Genomic DNA, 16,387 nt, shown 5'->3' on the forward strand with positions numbered 1-16,387 from the left:
AGTTCATTGATCTGAAATCACACGTGTAGCGCAAATTAAGACGTAATTAGAGTGGATTTAGGATTCATGTTAAACGAAATGTAAGATAAAACTACACATTGAAAGGCCTGCCTACATTTTCTATAATGTCCGATGTGATTTAACAGTAAGCCAAAAACATATTTGACTAAGAATACGTTATCAGCAGCGATTTAATCCTAGCTTGAAGTGGACTGAATTTTGCTGTATTTTACATTTTTATTTTCTGAAAATCCTCAAGGAAGGTTACAAAGTGCACCCCCTGGACGTCTTCACAGCCAGCACTGGGACGATATTTAAGGTAGAAATTGGATCACAATGCGTAATTACAACAGAACGTACTGACTCAGCCGGAGAAAATGGAAACATGAAATAAAAGAATACGTAAAACAACACCGGTTCCTATTCGGACAGTTTTCAACAGACTCGGCACTGTTTCCTGATCGCTGCTCTGATCTTCCCCGACTCTCGCGCTCTATCCGGGCTCCTCAGTACGAGCGGACACGGGGTTTGTTCACGTGAGAATCTGCTTTCTCTGTCGGCAAACCTGAACCCCATTAAGAGAGAATATCTGTGTGCCTTTAAAAAGACGTACTTGGCAAACAGTAGGTATCATGGATTTGTTCTCTGTGGGAAGCAAAATGTGGGTTTCGGGCATTTCTCTCTTCAGCTTCTTGGTGTTCGGGCGTTTCTGTGACGCCGCTACATGGCGCTCAGTTCCCGGACGGCGAACCGGTATCACGCACAAGGGGGCTGTGTTTTACGACGTTCCTCGGTTTCCACAGCAGGATACGCCGCTCGTGCGGGCTGTGTCGGTAGCGTGCGGGGAGAGTCAAATCGTGGTGCAAGTCAGGAGAGACCTGTTCGGTACCGGTCAGCTGCTCAACTCCTCGGACGTCAGTCTGGGAGGCTGTGCGGCCACAAGGCAAGACGACGCGGCGCAGGTCCTGATCTTCGAGTCCGAGCTGCAGGCGTGTCGTAGTTCGCTGACGGTAGGGTGCCCGGCTTTGACATCATAGCTTCATATTTTAATGGTGTGCCGGCTTCACCCGTCGCTTCTCTCCTAGAGCGCACCAGAGGAGCTAGTGTACAACTTCTCTCTCAACTACACCCCGCGGGCGATTGCCAACACCCCCATCGTGAGAACGAATGGCGCCGTTGTCGGTATTGAGTGTCGCTACATGAGGTGAGGGAGGCATCTGCTGTCCTGCAGGGTCCACGGAGCTCCAGGGCTGAATAAGGACTGTGTCACTCTGCTGGAGTCTCTTTCCCAGGTTTCACAATGTGAGCAGCAGCGCCCTGAAGCCCACCTGGGTCCCCTACACTTCCACCAAGTCTGCGGAGGATGTCCTGGATTTCTCCCTGGTGCTCATGGCTGGTATGTGCTCCTGTAGGGAGAGGTGCAGCAAGACTCCCTTTCGCACTGGGGATGTCTGCTAGAGAAGATTGCTTTGTTGAATTAGCTTGACTGGGGGTCTATGAAGGTTTGCTCCCAGTAACCGGAGCTCTTTGAAGGGATCTGTTCATCTGGTTCTCTGCTATCTTCCTGTAATGGCTCCTCTCCAATGCTAGATGACTGGAGCTCCCCAAGGACCTCCAACGTGTTCTACCTGGGGGACGTCCTGAATATTGAAGCCTCCGTCAGCCAGGCTGACCACCAGCCCCTCCGGCTCTTTGTGGACAGCTGTGTGGCCACCCTGGTGCCTGACCAGACCTCTACCCCCAGATATGCCTTCATTGAGAATCATGGGTGAGTCCTGTGCCTTCTGATGGAGGAACTGCTGTGCAGACGGTGCACTTGCAATGACCTCCCCTCTCCCCCAGGTGCCTGACTGATGCCAAAACTACAGGCTCCAGTTCTCAGTTCATGCCAAGACCCCAGGACGGCAAGCTGAGGATGAAGCTGGATGCCTTCAGGTTCTATCAAGATGCCAGGAGCTCAGTGAGTGTCTTCCTGTGGCCTCTGGGCTGTGAGGAGGTTTAGCTGCAGTGGAGCCTCTGACTGAAGGTGTGCTGTTCCAGATCTACATCACCTGCCTTCTGAAGGTGACTGCTGCTTCCCAGAGTGTGGACTCCCTGAACAAGGCCTGCTACACTACTGGGAATGTGTAAGTGAGGAGGAGGCTGTTGCCCGCAATGTGCTTTGATGCGGGTGTCTGCAGTGATGCCTGTCCTGCTGTAGGTGGACGTCTGTGGATGGGAGTGATCAGGTGTGCAGCTGCTGTGACTCCAGCTGTCCTACTACCAAATCCAGGCACTGGATGAGAATGAAGAGGGATCTGGGATCTAAAGAGGGTGAGACTCTCTTGCTTGTGGTTTCCTCAAAATGAGAAGAGAGGATTCTAGTTCTTGTAGAGGCTAGTGTTCCACTCCAGTAGTATGAACATTGGTACATTGAGGGATTGGGAGCAGAAGTCTTCATAGAAAACCATGACACTGTATGCTCTTATTCTTGGGGAATGTAGGCAACTGTTCTCTGGATTGCTACATGAAAAGGAGCGTTCCAAAGGGTGTCCTTCCCTCCAGCATGCTCCTTAAGTCCTGGTCAGGCTTATGTGAAAGTGAATGCTGTCTTCTGCAGCGCTGTAGGTATTTCAATCCAGAATTCCTTCCAGTTGCAGCTGCTGAGTGGGAAGGCGATGCCACAGTTGGTCCTCTGTTTGTGCTGGGAGAGCAGGCTGACCGCCCAGCAGAGGTGGAAGGTCAGAGGTCTCAGCTGAGAGCACAGGAGGAAGGTGATGTAACAGGTAGAGGAAGCCTTTAGTACCCAACCTGTATACTGACTGGGGTCTCAGTGGGACTGAACTGGTCTGAAAGCATCTCTATGGTAGAGCAGTGTGAGCTAACCTGTCCTCTCTTTCCAGGAGTGTCTGCTGAGCCTGTGATCCTGGCTGCTCTGGGGGCAGTGGTGGGGCTGGTCTGTGTGGCTGTGCTGGGGACTGTCCTTTACAGGAGACTGCAGAGTAAATCCACTGAGCTGACTGTGGAGAAATAAAGGAGGGATTGGAAACTGTCTCTCTGTGTGATACTTGTTCCTTTCTTAATCCAGTGCAGTAGACCTTGACACCTGCTTATTGCGCTGACCTCTCGTGTCCTCATCATGCTACCCTGTTCAGTGTCTTTGCCACAAGCACTGTGGGCAGAGGGTGGGCTTGGGCTGTTACTGCACTGGCTCCAGTCAGCTAGTCTGACTGCCTTTCTTGTGCAGATGCTAAGCATTAAACTGCAGCTCCACTCTGTAGAGTAGATGCTATGGGTGGGGAGCTTCTCTGCAGCTGATGATGGCTGCTGTAGTACTCACGGGAGCAGCCTGGACTCCAGCCTGTTACAGGTCCCTGCCAGCAGCACATGGACGGTTGATTGTGCTTCTAATTCAGGTTCTAGTTGACACGGCATCCTTTATGAAGGGTAGAGGGCAGCCACGTTTCTGGTGTTGCCATGTGGGGCTCTTTACTGTCACTGAGACGCCTCGTATGGTTCTCGTTTTTTGATTTTATGGAGTAACACGTTTTAAGGGGTCTGACTTTTTTACTTCGTTCTGAGGTGAAAATGTTTTGGTATGACCGCGGCGTTCGGTACCGAATGGAGCGGGCGTAGGACTCGGGAGAAGTGGTTAATCAGAAGCGGGGACAGGGATTACAGCGCTACACCTACACTAACAGACACGAAGGGAGGAGCCTGTTTCCAGCCTCTCTCCCCCTATATACAGTACAGTCCCCTAATCCCGCCCCCCAAGCGCTCTTTCCAGCCCGCCCTGCGTGCGCATGGCTCTACAGTATTATCAAACTATGTGGATGGAGTTTAGATTTTTCTAAACAGTATTGTACTTAGGACTTCGTTCTAATACACAGTACAGTCTAAGACAAGAGCCTAAACAAAATTAGCTTGCATGAGCAGAAGAGATGTAAACGAAGGCTGAAAACCGCCGCTCCAGCTTCCTGTCTCTCTCGAACATGATGCATCATGTTGAGATGCGAGTGGAAAATTCCTTCTGCTACCTCTTTCTGTTGCAGCTGAGGAGTTTACTAATGTCCGAAAATGGCCCATTAGCATTGAGATCGTAATTTGTTTCTGAAGAATAGAAAAGAAAATCGGGATAAGAGATCTCGAAAGAGGGCAACGCCGAAACCAGCCATTGTAAAAATGCATAAAATGTAATCCTATGTATTTCATTTGGTTTGGGCTCCGTTACATCCAATTAACTAACAAACGGTAGACATGGCCCATTGTCAAGCTAGAGCCGTCGACTATTCGAGGTTTTTCTTGCTAGAAGTGAGCAGATTCTCGTTTGCCGCAATTGTACACATGCCGTATGTCTACAAATCGGCCCTACCCAGACAAAAGCGTGAAAGCGCAGTTCAGCGATTATAACCGGCATTAAAACGTATTGCTTTCCGCGCGGCTTCTCCAGTGTTTTATTAAATGGAGGTGTGAATTCAACCTGTAGCCGCTCTCCTCAGAGCTCAAGCGGATTAAAGCATACCTGAGGTCCACAACCCAGGCACAGTTCTAGAACGTTTTTTATCAAACTTTCCCATCTTCACAGCTTTGCTGATCTCACCTCCCTTGCTACTGATGGCTCTCGATTTAGGCGTTTTACCTTCATCTTTATTTCTGCAATTGCTTTCCACAAAGGTTTCAGTGCAGTACTTTTTAAGTTATGATTTGCTATCATTCTTACGAAGCGGAGATCCTATTTGTTATGAATTCTCACACATCAAAGTCAGTGTACAGGCGAAGGTTCAAACAGGAGCTCCCAGGGTACTGTGGACAAGGCAGGCTCGGAGTCAAAGAAAGAAACTAGGTGGAGGCAGGAAAACAGGCTCACTGGAAGAACACGACTCAGGAGGTTGAGGCAAGACTTCGCGAAAAAAACGAGGCTTAGACAGGCTTTATATAACGTTACAAACTTTTCGAGGGTGTGGCAAATGAGGTGATGACAGGTAGCACCCAATCACAAATCGGGGAACAGAGAGATATTTTTGTACTTTCTATGTATGTGTATTGGGTCAAAACGTTGTGATCCCAGATCACCAGCTTGCTCTTAATTTTTCCTATGCCGAATCCCGGCAAAACATTTGAAGCATTTCGAAACAGTGTGACGCCATGAAGTCGCGTTCAGCCTGGTCACGCGCCTTTTCATACGGACTTCGGAGCAGTGGACAGTATGGTAACGCTATGCTCCAAAGGAATCGAAGCAGTGTTTCGAGTCGTTTTTCGTTAAACCAGTCGCTAAAGCAAGATCAAACGATTCCTGGCTCAAAAATGACGCTGGAGGGAACCAGCAGAGCGATCTGCGCACCTGGACTCAATTCCTGACCCTGGAGACGCGCAGAGCGTCTGACGTCCTCGTGCGCCCGCTTCAGCCTGCTGCTGTCCAATCGCCGAGCTCAGCCAATCAGCGCGCAGAGAGAACTTAAGGCGCTGAGCGCGGCTTTCCTCTAGTTCCTCTCCGAGTTCCGCCATGGAGAAGTCTGGGGTTAGTGGGAAAGTGTGGAGTCTGTGTGCCTGGCTTTTTGTGCTGCTGGATGTGGCTCTAACCCAGAATCAGAAATGTCTGGTGAGCGATAATGACAAGGTGGTGTGTGGAGACCCGACCGTCACGAGAGCCGACTGTGAAGCAGGAAACTGTTGCTTTGATCAGACAAGCCAGAGGCGCTGCTACTATGGGAATGATGGTGGGTTTGTGTAACCTGAGCACTTCAGAGCAGGACTCCTTTTTTTATAATGGGACTGAATCCAGCCTTTGTATCCCCTCAGTGACTGTGCAGTGCACCAGGGATGGTCAGTTTGTGGTTGTGGTGTCCAGGAATGCCACCAGCCCTCCGCTGAGCCTGGACTCGGTCAGTCTGCTGGGGGGTGGCAGTGCAGCCTGTGGCCCTGTTGGCACCACTGCTGGCTTTGCCATGTTCAAGTTCCCAGTCAGTGCCTGTGGCACCAGGATGAGGGTGAGTTGCAGCCAGTGTCTTGTTCCCAGAGTGCCAGTGTGTGCAGGCTGTGCCTGTCATGTCCCCACCCCTGTTCCAGGTGGAGGCTAGTGCTGTAGTGTATGAGAACCTGATGAACTCCAGCTTCGAGGTGAGGCCGGGACCTGATGGCTCCATCACGAGGGACAGTGCCTACAGGTGGGCAGGTTGCCTTCTCCTTCCTCGGCTCCCCTCGGCCTGTGCCAGTTCCTGATGGCTGGCTTCTTCCTGCAGGCTGTTCTTCCAGTGCAGGTATGCAGATGATGAGCTGGTTCCTCTGCAGGCAGTGGTCTATACGGTCTCTCCACCCCCTCCAGCAGTGTCCCCAGGACCTCTCCGTGTGGAGCTCCAACTGGCAAGAGGTACCTGTGCTGAGCCTTCAGCTCTGCTCGGCTGCCCTGCAGGGTGAAATAGTGCTCAAGCTCCCTCCTCCTCCTCCTCCTCCTCAGGAGAGCAGTATGACTCCTACTACAGTGAGGGTGACTACCCTGTGACCAAGGTCCTGCAGGATCCTGTGTATGTGGAGGTTCACATCTTGCAGAGGACGGATCCCAATATTGTCCTGACGCTGGGAGACTGCTGGGCCACTTCCACCCCAAGCCCTCTGAGCCAGCCCCAGTGGAGCCTCCTGGTTGCTGGGTAACCTGTCCTCCTGTAGCTCTTGCTGGATTCCCCACTGCTGACCCCTGCTGGCAGAGCTCTCACCCTTCTCCTCCTGCTGCAGGTGCCCATACAGAGATGACGACTACCAGACCACTCTGATCCCTGTGGGCGGCTCCTCAGGGCTGCTGTACCCAACGCACTACCAGCGCTTCATGGTCCGGATGTTCACTTTTGTGGACCCTGCCTCCCAGCTCCCCCTGAAGGAGACGGTAAGGAGCCGTGGCTGGGAGGCACCAGCTTGATCCCCGAGGGCAGCTGACCTTCTCTCACCCCTGCTCTGCTCTCTCCAGGTCTACATCCACTGCAGTGCAGCAGTGTGCCAGCCGACTGCTACTGACCGCTGTGTCCCAACCTGCAGCAGGAGGAGTGAGTACCTGTCGCATGTCGGCTCCAGTGCTCCAGCTGAGGGGTACCTGTTGGCTGCTGAATCCTGGTCGTCAGTCCTCCCAGCAGTTCTTCTGTTCCTCTTCCAGGAAGGGCAGCTGCTGCAGCACGCGGGGGCTCCTCCAAAGACACTGCAGTGGTCTCTAGTGGAGAAGTGATCCTGACTGCCTCTGAGCTCCCAGCCCAGGGTGAAGCGCATCGGCTCTGGCCTGAAGGTGAGAGGCTCCACTGTGTGAGCGGTGTTGGCGTGTTGCTCTGGCTGTGTACTGACTGCTGCCTGCTCTCTCCTCAGTGCCCCAGGTCTTCAGCTATGTCTTGCTGGCAGTAGCTGCCTCCACTGTGCTTGTGGTCTCTGCGCTGCTGCTGGTAGCTGTGTGGAGATTCAGACCTTGTACACAGAACAAAGATGTAACTGGAGCATAATAAAGGGAGAAGTGAACTCTGGTCCTCCTCAGCCTTTTTCTTATTCACTCTCTTAATGATGTCTAAGACGCTTACAGCTGCTTCTTTCTAGAAGGAATGGTGGCAAAAACACTGCTTAACAGCTCAATGTAATGATTATTGCAGTAAGAGGCCTTTTCTGCATCCAGCTCTGAAACCTCTTCCAGAACCACAGTCTGCTCCCTCTCCTTCGTCTTGGTAATCTGACCACTGAGGAAGGTCATTAATACTGCAGGTGCTGCTTGGAGTCAGCGGCAGTGCTGTTCCCCTTGCAGCGACTGTAGGGGAACTGACTTCGTACCTCCACTTACTGCGGCAATACTGCCTGCTCCTCACACAGGACTGATGTCACGCAATCCAGGAAGTGGCTTTAGAGCGGGATAATCTGTGGTCTTGGCTTCTGCTCTCTGGAGAGAGAGGGAGGTGGTGGGATTGGACTTGGGGTACCTGGGAGGTCATTTGGGAGATACGGATCCATGAACAAATATATAATCAAAGTAGTTTGAGTTTCACTTGTAAACATCAACATTATTGATCACAAAAGTCCCATTTGAAAGGGAATTAGTGATGGGGGAGGTGCAGTGGGCAGTATTACTAAACTTTGGTCATCTGTATGTCGAGTATAAAAAGTTGGAATTGGTGATTAATCATGCAATTGAATATTGCGATCAGCATAGATTATTGGCACTGCAAATATTTTCGGCTATATTTGCTTCGATTACAATTTGAGAGACTTTTCTTCCTGTTAAAAGCTCGAAGAGGAACCTTTGGGGATTTTTAACCAATCTCAATTCACTACGTGATTCGGAAGCCCTCATCTGAAAGAAAAACGAGGCATTAACTTTTAAAGATTAAACCTTGCTGAACGTGCAATAAGACTGACCTCTTTCAACTTGTATTTTAAACCACCAGCGTACGTGGTAATTATTCTAAAGCAGTACTTTAAATGTCGAAAATATTAAACTTATTTTCTTAATGTGTGCGATTTCAGCCCGCAGGCACAGAGTACACGTGTTCTCTCATCTGGCTGCAGCTCCTTCATCAGCGCCAACATCGCAGGCTTCTCGATCACACGCCTGCTTACGCGACACTGTCTCATTCGCTTTCTGGTGCTCTAATGTAGCGGGTTTGTCTCTGCAACACGACTAATCAGTTCATTGATCTGAAATCACACGTGTAGCGCAAATTAAGACGTAATTAGAGTGGATTTAGGATTCATGTTAAACGAAATGTAAGATAAAACTACACATTGAAAGGCCTGCCTACATTTTCTATAATGTCCGATGTGATTTAACAGTAAGCCAAAAACATATTTGACTAAGAATACGTTATCAGCAGCGATTTAATCCTAGCTTGAAGTGGACTGAATTTTGCTGTATTTTACATTTTTATTTTCTGAAAATCCTCAAGGAAGGTTACAAAGTGCACCCCCTGGACGTCTTCACAGCCAGCACTGGGACGATATTTAAGGTAGAAATTGGATCACAATGCGTAATTACAACAGAACGTACTGACTCAGCCGGAGAAAATGGAAACATGAAATAAAAGAATACGTAAAACAACACCGGTTCCTATTCGGACAGTTTTCAACAGACTCGGCACTGTTTCCTGATCGCTGCTCTGATCTTCCCCGACTCTCGCGCTCTATCCGGGCTCCTCAGTACGAGCGGACACGGGGTTTGTTCACGTGAGAATCTGCTTTCTCTGTCGGCAAACCTGAACCCCATTAAGAGAGAATATCTGTGTGCCTTTAAAAAGACGTACTTGGCAAACAGTAGGTATCATGGATTTGTTCTCTGTGGGAAGCAAAATGTGGGTTTCGGGCATTTCTCTCTTCAGCTTCTTGGTGTTCGGGCGTTTCTGTGACGCCGCTACATGGCGCTCAGTTCCCGGACGGCGAACCGGTATCACGCACAAGGGGGCTGTGTTTTACGACGTTCCTCGGTTTCCACAGCAGGATACGCCGCTCGTGCGGGCTGTGTCGGTAGCGTGCGGGGAGAGTCAAATCGTGGTGCAAGTCAGGAGAGACCTGTTCGGTACCGGTCAGCTGCTCAACTCCTCGGACGTCAGTCTGGGAGGCTGTGCGGCCACAAGGCAAGACGACGCGGCGCAGGTCCTGATCTTCGAGTCCGAGCTGCAGGCATGTCGTAGTTCGCTGACGGTAGGGTGCCCGGCTTTGACATCATAGCTTCATATTTTAATGGTGTGCCGGCTTCACCCGTCGCTTCTCTCCTAGAGCGCACCAGAGGAGCTAGTGTACAACTTCTCTCTCAACTACACCCCGCGGGCGATTGCCAACACCCCCATCGTGAGAACGAATGGCGCCGTTGTCGGTATTGAGTGTCGCTACATGAGGTGAGGGAGGCATCTGCTGTCCTGCAGGGTCCACGGAGCTCCAGGGCTGAATAAGGACTGTGTCACTCTGCTGGAGTCTCTTTCCCAGGTTTCACAATGTGAGCAGCAGCGCCCTGAAGCCCACCTGGGTCCCCTACACTTCCACCAAGTCTGCGGAGGATGTCCTGGATTTCTCCCTGGTGCTCATGGCTGGTATGTGCTCCTGTAGGGAGAGGTGCAGCAAGACTCCCTTTCGCACTGGGGATGTCTGCTAGAGAAGATTGCTTTGTTGAATTAGCTTGACTGGGGGTCTATGAAGGTTTGCTCCCAGTAACCGGAGCTCTTTGAAGGGATCTGTTCATCTGGTTCTCTGCTATCTTCCTGTAATGGCTCCTCTCCAATGCTAGATGACTGGAGCTCCCCAAGGACCTCCAACGTGTTCTACCTGGGGGACGTCCTGAATATTGAAGCCTCCGTCAGCCAGGCTGACCACCAGCCCCTCCGGCTCTTTGTGGACAGCTGTGTGGCCACCCTGGTGCCTGACCAGACCTCTACCCCCAGATATGCCTTCATTGAGAATCATGGGTGAGTCCTGTGCCTTCTGATGGAGGAACTGCTGTGCAGACGGTGCACTTGCAATGACCTCCCCTCTCCCCCAGGTGCCTGACTGATGCCAAAACTACAGGCTCCAGTTCTCAGTTCATGCCAAGACCCCAGGACGGCAAGCTGAGGATGAAGCTGGATGCCTTCAGGTTCTATCAAGATGCCAGGAGCTCAGTGAGTGTCTTCCTGTGGCCTCTGGGCTGTGAGGAGGTTTAGCTGCAGTGGAGCCTCTGACTGAAGGTGTGCTGTTCCAGATCTACATCACCTGCCTTCTGAAGGTGACTGCTGCTTCCCAGAGTGTGGACTCCCTGAACAAGGCCTGCTACACTACTGGGAATGTGTAAGTGAGGAGGAGGCTGTTGCCCGCAATGTGCTTTGATGCGGGTGTCTGCAGTGATGCCTGTCCTGCTGTAGGTGGACGTCTGTGGATGGGAGTGATCAGGTGTGCAGCTGCTGTGACTCCAGCTGTCCTACTACCAAATCCAGGCACTGGATGAGAATGAAGAGGGATCTGGGATCTAAAGAGGGTGAGACTCTCTTGCTTGTGGTTTCCTCAAAATGAGAAGAGAGGATTCTAGTTCTTGTAGAGGCTAGTGTTCCACTCCAGTAGTATGAACATTGGTACATTGAGGGATTGGGAGCAGAAGTCTTCATAGAAAACCATGACACTGTATGCTCTTATTCTTGGGGAATGTAGGCAACTGTTCTCTGGATTGCTACATGAAAAGGAGCGTTCCAAAGGGTGTCCTTCCCTCCAGCATGCTCCTTAAGTCCTGGTCAGGCTTATGTGAAAGTGAATGCTGTCTTCTGCAGCGCTGTAGGTATTTCAATCCAGAATTCCTTCCAGTTGCAGCTGCTGAGTGGGAAGGCGATGCCACAGTTGGTCCTCTGTTTGTGCTGGGAGAGCAGGCTGACCGCCCAGCAGAGGTGGAAGGTCAGAGGTCTCAGCTGAGAGCACAGGAGGAAGGTGATGTAACAGGTAGAGGAAGCCTTTAGTACCCAACCTGTATACTGACTGGGGTCTCAGTGGGACTGAACTGGTCTGAAAGCATCTCTATGGTAGAGCAGTGTGAGCTAACCTGTCCTCTCTTTCCAGGAGTGTCTGCTGAGCCTGTGATCCTGGCTGCTCTGGGGGCAGTGGTGGGGCTGGTCTGTGTGGCTGTGCTGGGGACTGTCCTTTACAGGAGACTGCAGAGTAAATCCACTGAGCTGACTGTGGAGAAATAAAGGAGGGATTGGAAACTGTCTCTCTGTGTGATACTTGTTCCTTTCTTAATCCAGTGCAGTAGACCTTGACACCTGCTTATTGCGCTGACCTCTCGTGTCCTCATCATGCTACCCTGTTCAGTGTCTTTGCCACAAGCACTGTGGGCAGAGGGTGGGCTTGGGCTGTTACTGCACTGGCTCCAGTCAGCTAGTCTGACTGCCTTTCTTGTGCAGATGCTAAGCATTAAACTGCAGCTCCACTCTGTAGAGTAGATGCTATGGGTGGGGAGCTTCTCTGCAGCTGATGATGGCTGCTGTAGTACTCACGGGAGCAGCCTGGACTCCAGCCTGTTACAGGTCCCTGCCAGCAGCACATGGACGGTTGATTGTGCTTCTAATTCAGGTTCTAGTTGACACGGCATCCTTTATGAAGGGTAGAGGGCAGCCACGTTTCTGGTGTTGCCATGTGGGGCTCTTTACTGTCACTGAGACGCCTCGTATGGTTCTCGTTTTTTGATTTTATGGAGTAACACGTTTTAAGGGGTCTGACTTTTTTACTTCGTTCTGAGGTGAAAATGTTTTGGTATGACCGCGGCGTTCGGTACCGAATGGAGCGGGCGTAGGACTCGGGAGAAGTGGTTAATCAGAAGCGGGGACAGGGATTACAGCGCTACACCTACACTAACAGACACGAAGGGAGGAGCCTGTTTCCAGCCTCTCTCCCCCTATATACAGTACAGTCCCCTAATCCCGCCCCCCAAGCGCTCTTTCCAGCCCGCCCTGCGTGCGCATGGCTCTACAGTATTATCAAACTATGTGGATGGAGTTTAGATTTTTCTAAACAGTATTGTACTTAGGACTTCGTTCTAATACACAGTACAGTCTAAGACAAGAGCCTAAACAAAATTAGCTTGCATGAGCAGAAGAGATGTAAACGAAGGCTGAAAACCGCCGCTCCAGCTTCCTGTCTCTCTCGAACATGATGCATCATGTTGAGATGCGAGTGGAAAATTCCTTCTGCTACCTCTTTCTGTTGCAGCTGAGGAGTTTACTAATGTCCGAAAATGGCCCATTAGCATTGAGATCGTAATTTGTTTCTGAAGAATAGAAAAGAAAATCGGGATAAGAGATCTCGAAAGAGGGCAACGCCGAAACCAGCCATTGTAAAAATGCATAAAATGTAATCCTATGTATTTCATTTGGTTTGGGCTCCGTTACATCCAATTAACTAACAAACGGTAGACATGGCCCATTGTCAAGCTAGAGCCGTCGACTATTCGAGGTTTTTCTTGCTAGAAGTGAGCAGATTCTCGTTTGCCGCAATTGTACACATGCCGTATACCTGCAAATCGGCCCTACCCAGACAAAAGCGTGAAAGCGCAGTTCAGCGATTATAACCGGCATTAAAACGTATTGCTTTCCGCGCGGCTTCTCCAGTGTTTTATTAAATGGAGGTGTGAATTCAACCTGTAGCCGCTCTCCTCAGAGCTCAAGCGGATTAAAGCATACCTGAGGTCCACAACCCAGGCACAGTTCTAGAACGTTTTTTATCAAACTTTCCCATCTTCACAGCTTTGCTGATCTCACCTCCCTTGCTACTGATGGCTCTCGATTTAGGCGTTTTACCTTCATCTTTATTTCTGCAATTGCTTTCCACAAAGGTTTCAGTGCAGTACTTTTTAAGTTATGATTTGCTATCATTCTTACGAAGCGGAGATCCTATTTGTTATGAATTCTCACACATCAAAGTCAGTGTACAGGCGAAGGTTCAAACAGGAGCTCCCAGGGTACTGTGGACAAGGCAGGCTCGGAGTCAAAGAAAGAAACTAGGTGGAGGCAGGAAAACAGGCTCACTGGAAGAACACGACTCAGGAGGTTGAGGCAAGACTTCGCGAAAAAAACGAGGCTTAGACAGGCTTTATATAACGTTACAAACTTTTCGAGGGTGTGGCAAATGAGGTGATGACAGGTAGCACCCAATCACAAATCGGGGAACAGAGAGATATTTTTGTACTTTCTATGTATGTGTATTGGGTCAAAACGTTGTGATCCCAGATCACCAGCTTGCTCTTAATTTTTCCTATGCCGAATCCCGGCAAAACATTTGAAGCATTTCGAAACAGTGTGACGCCATGAAGTCGCGTTCAGCCTGGTCACGCGCCTTTTCATACGGACTTCGGAGCAGTGGACAGTATGGTAACGCTATGCTCCAAAGGAATCGAAGCAGTGTTTCGAGTCGTTTTTCGTTAAACCAGTCGCTAAAGCAAGATCAAACGATTCCTGGCTCAAAAATGACGCTGGAGGGAACCAGCAGAGCGATCTGCGCACCTGGACTCAATTCCTGACCCTGGAGACGCGCAGAGCGTCTGACGTCCTCGTGCGCCCGCTTCAGCCTGCTGCTGTCCAATCGCCGAGCTCAGCCAATCAGCGCGCAGAGAGAACTTAAGGCGCTGAGCGCGGCTTTCCTCTAGTTCCTCTCCGAGTTCCGCCATGGAGAAGTCTGGGGTTAGTGGGAAAGTGTGGAGTCTGTGTGCCTGGCTTTTTGTGCTGCTGGATGTGGCTCTAACCCAGAATCAGAAATGTCTGGTGAGCGATAATGACAAGGTGGTGTGTGGAGACCCGACCGTCACGAGAGCCGACTGTGAAGCAGGAAACTGTTGCTTTGATCAGACAAGCCAGAGGCGCTGCTACTATGGGAATGATGGTGGGTTTGTGTAACCTGAGCACTTCAGAGCAGGACTCCTTTTTTTATACTGGGACTGAATCCAGCCTTTGTATCCCCTCAGTGACTGTGCAGTGCACCAGGGATGGTCAGTTTGTGGTTGTGGTGTCCAGGAATGCCACCAGCCCTCCGCTGAGCCTGGACTCGGTCAGTCTGCTGGGGGGTGGCAGTGCAGCCTGTGGCCCTGTTGGCACCACTGCTGGCTTTGCCATGTTCAAGTTCCCAGTCAGTGCCTGTGGCACCAGGATGAGGGTGAGTTGCAGCCAGTGTCTTGTTCCCAGAGTGCCAGTGTGTGCAGGCTGTGCCTGTCATGTCCCCACCCCTGTTCCAGGTGGAGGCTGGTGCTGTAGTGTATGAGAACCTGATGAACTCCAGCTTCGAGGTGAGGCCGGGACCTGATGGCTCCATCACGAGGGACAGTGCCTACAGGTGGGCAGGTTGCCTTCTCCTTCCTCGGCTCCCCTCGGCCTGTGCCAGTTCCTGATGGCTGGCTTCTTCCTGCAGGCTGTTCTTCCAGTGCAGGTATGCAGATGATGAGCTGGTTCCTCTGCAGGCAGTGGTCTATACGGTCTCTCCACCCCCTCCAGCAGTGTCCCCAGGACCTCTCCGTGTGGAGCTCCAACTGGCAAGAGGTACCTGTGCTGAGCCTTCAGCTCTGCTCGGCTGCCCTGCAGGGTGAAATAGTGCTCAAGCTCCCTCCTCCTCCTCCTCAGGAGAGCAGTATGACTCCTACTACAGTGAGGGTGACTACCCTGTGACCAAGGTCCTGCAGGATCCTGTGTATGTGGAGGTTCACATCTTGCAGAGGACGGATCCCAATATTGTCCTGACGCTGGGAGACTGCTGGGCCACTTCCACCCCAAGCCCTCTGAGCCAGCCCCAGTGGAGCCTCCTGGTTGCTGGGTAACCTGTCCTCCTGTAGCTCTTGCTGGATTCCCCACTGCTGACCCCTGCTGGCAGAGCTCTCACCCTTCTCCTCCTGCTGCAGGTGCCCATACAGAGATGACGACTACCAGACCACTCTGATCCCTGTGGGCGGCTCCTCAGGGCTGCTGTACCCAACGCACTACCAGCGCTTCATGGTCCGGATGTTCACTTTTGTGGACCCTGCCTCCCAGCTCCCCCTGAAGGAGACGGTAAGGAGCCGTGGCTGGGAGGCACCAGCTTGATCCCCGAGGGCAGCTGACCTTCTCTCACCCCTGCTCTGCTCTCTCCAGGTCTACATCCACTGCAGTGCAGCAGTGTGCCAGCCGACTGCTACTGACCGCTGTGTCCCAACCTGCAGCAGGAGGAGTGAGTACCTGTCGCATGTCGGCTCCAGTGCTCCAGCTGAGGGGTACCTGTTGGCTGCTGAATCCTGGTCGTCAGTCCTCCCAGCAGTTCTTCTGTTCCTCTTCCAGGAAGGGCAGCTGCTGCAGCACGCGGGGGCTCCTCCAAAGACACTGCAGTGGTCTCTAGTGGAGAAGTGATCCTGACTGCCTCTGAGCTCCCAGCCCAGGGTGAAGCGCATCGGCTCTGGCCTGAAGGTGAGAGGCTCCACTGTGTGAGCGGTGTTGGCGTGTTGCTCTGGCTGTGTACTGACTGCTGCCTGCTCTCTCCTCAGTGCCCCAGGTCTTCAGCTATGTCTTGCTGGCAGTAGCTGCCTCCACTGTGCTTGTGGTCTCTGCGCTGCTGCTGGTAGCTGTGTGGAGATTCAGACCTTGTACACAGAACAAAGCTGTAACTGGAGCATAATAAAGGGAGAAGTGAACTCTGGTCCTCCTCAGCCTTTTTCTTATTCACTCTCTTAATGATGTCTAAGATGCTTACAGCTGCTTCTTTCTAGAAGGAATGGTGGCAAAACACTGCTTAACAGCTCAATGTAATGATTATTGCAGTAAGAGGGCTTTTCTGCATCCAGCTCTGAAACCTCTTCCAGAACCACAGTCTGCTCCCTCTCCTTCGTCTTGGTAATCTGACCACTGAGGAAGGTCATTAATACTGCAGGTGCTGCTTGGAGTCGGGGGCAGTGCTGTTCCCCTTGCAGCGACTGTAGGGGAACTGACTTCGT

The 16,387-nt window shown here is 51.4% G+C and overlaps 4 protein-coding genes across 6 annotated transcripts; all 4 read left to right on the forward strand.

The window, feature by feature from the left end:
- The first annotated feature begins 635 nt into the window (after window positions 1-635).
- LOC138216039 (zona pellucida sperm-binding protein 3-like) lies at window positions 636-3,033 on the forward strand. Of its 2 annotated transcripts, none has more exons than XM_069186834.1 (9): window positions 636-1,010; window positions 1,086-1,204; window positions 1,293-1,396; window positions 1,591-1,768; window positions 1,843-1,960; window positions 2,041-2,126; window positions 2,201-2,313; window positions 2,634-2,765; window positions 2,883-3,033. In XM_069186834.1, exons 1-9 carry the CDS (start codon window positions 660-662, stop codon window positions 3,011-3,013), a joined length of 1,332 nt encoding a protein of 443 aa, XP_069042935.1. In that variant the 5' UTR covers window positions 636-659; the 3' UTR covers window positions 3,014-3,033. The 2 variants fall into 2 exon arrangements, with proteins under 2 accessions (XP_069042935.1, XP_069042936.1); XM_069186835.1 differs by having other exon boundaries at window positions 2,640-2,765.
- A 3,027-nt stretch (window positions 3,034-6,060) lies between these two features.
- On the forward strand, window positions 6,061-7,470 carry LOC138237267 (zona pellucida sperm-binding protein 4-like). Its single transcript, XM_069186837.1, has 7 exons — window positions 6,061-6,143; window positions 6,219-6,346; window positions 6,434-6,623; window positions 6,709-6,856; window positions 6,938-7,013; window positions 7,121-7,246; window positions 7,324-7,470. Exons 1-7 carry the CDS (start codon window positions 6,079-6,081, stop codon window positions 7,452-7,454), a joined length of 864 nt encoding a protein of 287 aa, XP_069042938.1. The 5' UTR covers window positions 6,061-6,078; the 3' UTR covers window positions 7,455-7,470.
- A 1,784-nt stretch (window positions 7,471-9,254) lies between these two features.
- LOC138237283 (zona pellucida sperm-binding protein 3-like) lies at window positions 9,255-11,656 on the forward strand. Of its 2 annotated transcripts, none has more exons than XM_069186840.1 (9): window positions 9,255-9,633; window positions 9,709-9,827; window positions 9,916-10,019; window positions 10,214-10,391; window positions 10,466-10,583; window positions 10,664-10,749; window positions 10,824-10,936; window positions 11,263-11,388; window positions 11,506-11,656. In XM_069186840.1, the coding sequence occupies exons 1-9, from the start codon at window positions 9,256-9,258 to the stop codon at window positions 11,634-11,636; spliced, it is 1,353 nt and encodes a 450-aa protein (XP_069042941.1). In that variant the 5' UTR covers window position 9,255; the 3' UTR covers window positions 11,637-11,656. The 2 variants fall into 2 exon arrangements, with proteins under 2 accessions (XP_069042941.1, XP_069042940.1); XM_069186839.1 differs by having other exon boundaries at window positions 9,256-9,633; window positions 11,257-11,388.
- Window positions 11,657-14,090: 2,434 nt separating this feature from the next.
- LOC138237309 (zona pellucida sperm-binding protein 4-like) lies at window positions 14,091-16,087 on the forward strand. Its single transcript, XM_069186841.1, has 9 exons — window positions 14,091-14,319; window positions 14,402-14,589; window positions 14,669-14,766; window positions 14,842-14,969; window positions 15,051-15,240; window positions 15,326-15,473; window positions 15,555-15,630; window positions 15,738-15,863; window positions 15,941-16,087. Exons 1-9 carry the CDS (start codon window positions 14,106-14,108, stop codon window positions 16,069-16,071), a joined length of 1,299 nt encoding a protein of 432 aa, XP_069042942.1. The 5' UTR covers window positions 14,091-14,105; the 3' UTR covers window positions 16,072-16,087.
- Window positions 16,088-16,387: the final 300 nt, after the last annotated feature.

The sequence above is a fragment of the Lepisosteus oculatus genome, chromosome 3, assembly GCF_040954835.1.
Source record: "Lepisosteus oculatus isolate fLepOcu1 chromosome 3, fLepOcu1.hap2, whole genome shotgun sequence".
In the NCBI taxonomy this organism is placed as follows: domain Eukaryota; kingdom Metazoa; phylum Chordata; class Actinopteri; order Semionotiformes; family Lepisosteidae; genus Lepisosteus; species Lepisosteus oculatus.

What these genes read in the sequence shown, in the direction of transcription:
- LOC138237309 (XM_069186841.1), top strand. Translation starts at nt 14,106, where the DNA reads ATGGAGAAGTCTGGGGTTAGTGGGAAAGTGTGGAGTCTGTGTGCCTGG. An exon ending in CTGCTACTATGGGAATGATG is followed by an intron (nt 14,320 to 14,401) that starts GTGGGTTTGTGT and finishes GTATCCCCTCAG; the next exon opens with TGACTGTGCAGTGCACCAGG. An exon ending in GCATCGGCTCTGGCCTGAAG is followed by an intron (nt 15,864 to 15,940) that starts GTGAGAGGCTCC and finishes CTCTCTCCTCAG; the next exon opens with TGCCCCAGGTCTTCAGCTAT.
- LOC138237283 (XM_069186839.1), top strand. Translation starts at nt 9,256, where the DNA reads ATGGATTTGTTCTCTGTGGGAAGCAAAATGTGGGTTTCGGGCATTTCT. An exon ending in ATTGAGTGTCGCTACATGAG is followed by an intron (nt 9,828 to 9,915) that starts GTGAGGGAGGCA and finishes TCTCTTTCCCAG; the next exon opens with GTTTCACAATGTGAGCAGCA. An exon ending in ATCAAGATGCCAGGAGCTCA is followed by an intron (nt 10,584 to 10,663) that starts GTGAGTGTCTTC and finishes GTGCTGTTCCAG; the next exon opens with ATCTACATCACCTGCCTTCT.
- LOC138216039 (XM_069186834.1), top strand. Translation starts at nt 660, where the DNA reads ATGTGGGTTTCGGGCATTTCTCTCTTCAGCTTCTTGGTGTTCGGGCGT. An exon ending in ATTGAGTGTCGCTACATGAG is followed by an intron (nt 1,205 to 1,292) that starts GTGAGGGAGGCA and finishes TCTCTTTCCCAG; the next exon opens with GTTTCACAATGTGAGCAGCA. An exon ending in GGAGGAAGGTGATGTAACAG is followed by an intron (nt 2,766 to 2,882) that starts GTAGAGGAAGCC and finishes CTCTCTTTCCAG; the next exon opens with GAGTGTCTGCTGAGCCTGTG.
- LOC138237267 (XM_069186837.1), top strand. Translation starts at nt 6,079, where the DNA reads ATGAACTCCAGCTTCGAGGTGAGGCCGGGACCTGATGGCTCCATCACG. An exon ending in ACGAGGGACAGTGCCTACAG is followed by an intron (nt 6,144 to 6,218) that starts GTGGGCAGGTTG and finishes TTCTTCCTGCAG; the next exon opens with GCTGTTCTTCCAGTGCAGGT. An exon ending in TGGAGCCTCCTGGTTGCTGG is followed by an intron (nt 6,624 to 6,708) that starts GTAACCTGTCCT and finishes CTCCTGCTGCAG; the next exon opens with GTGCCCATACAGAGATGACG.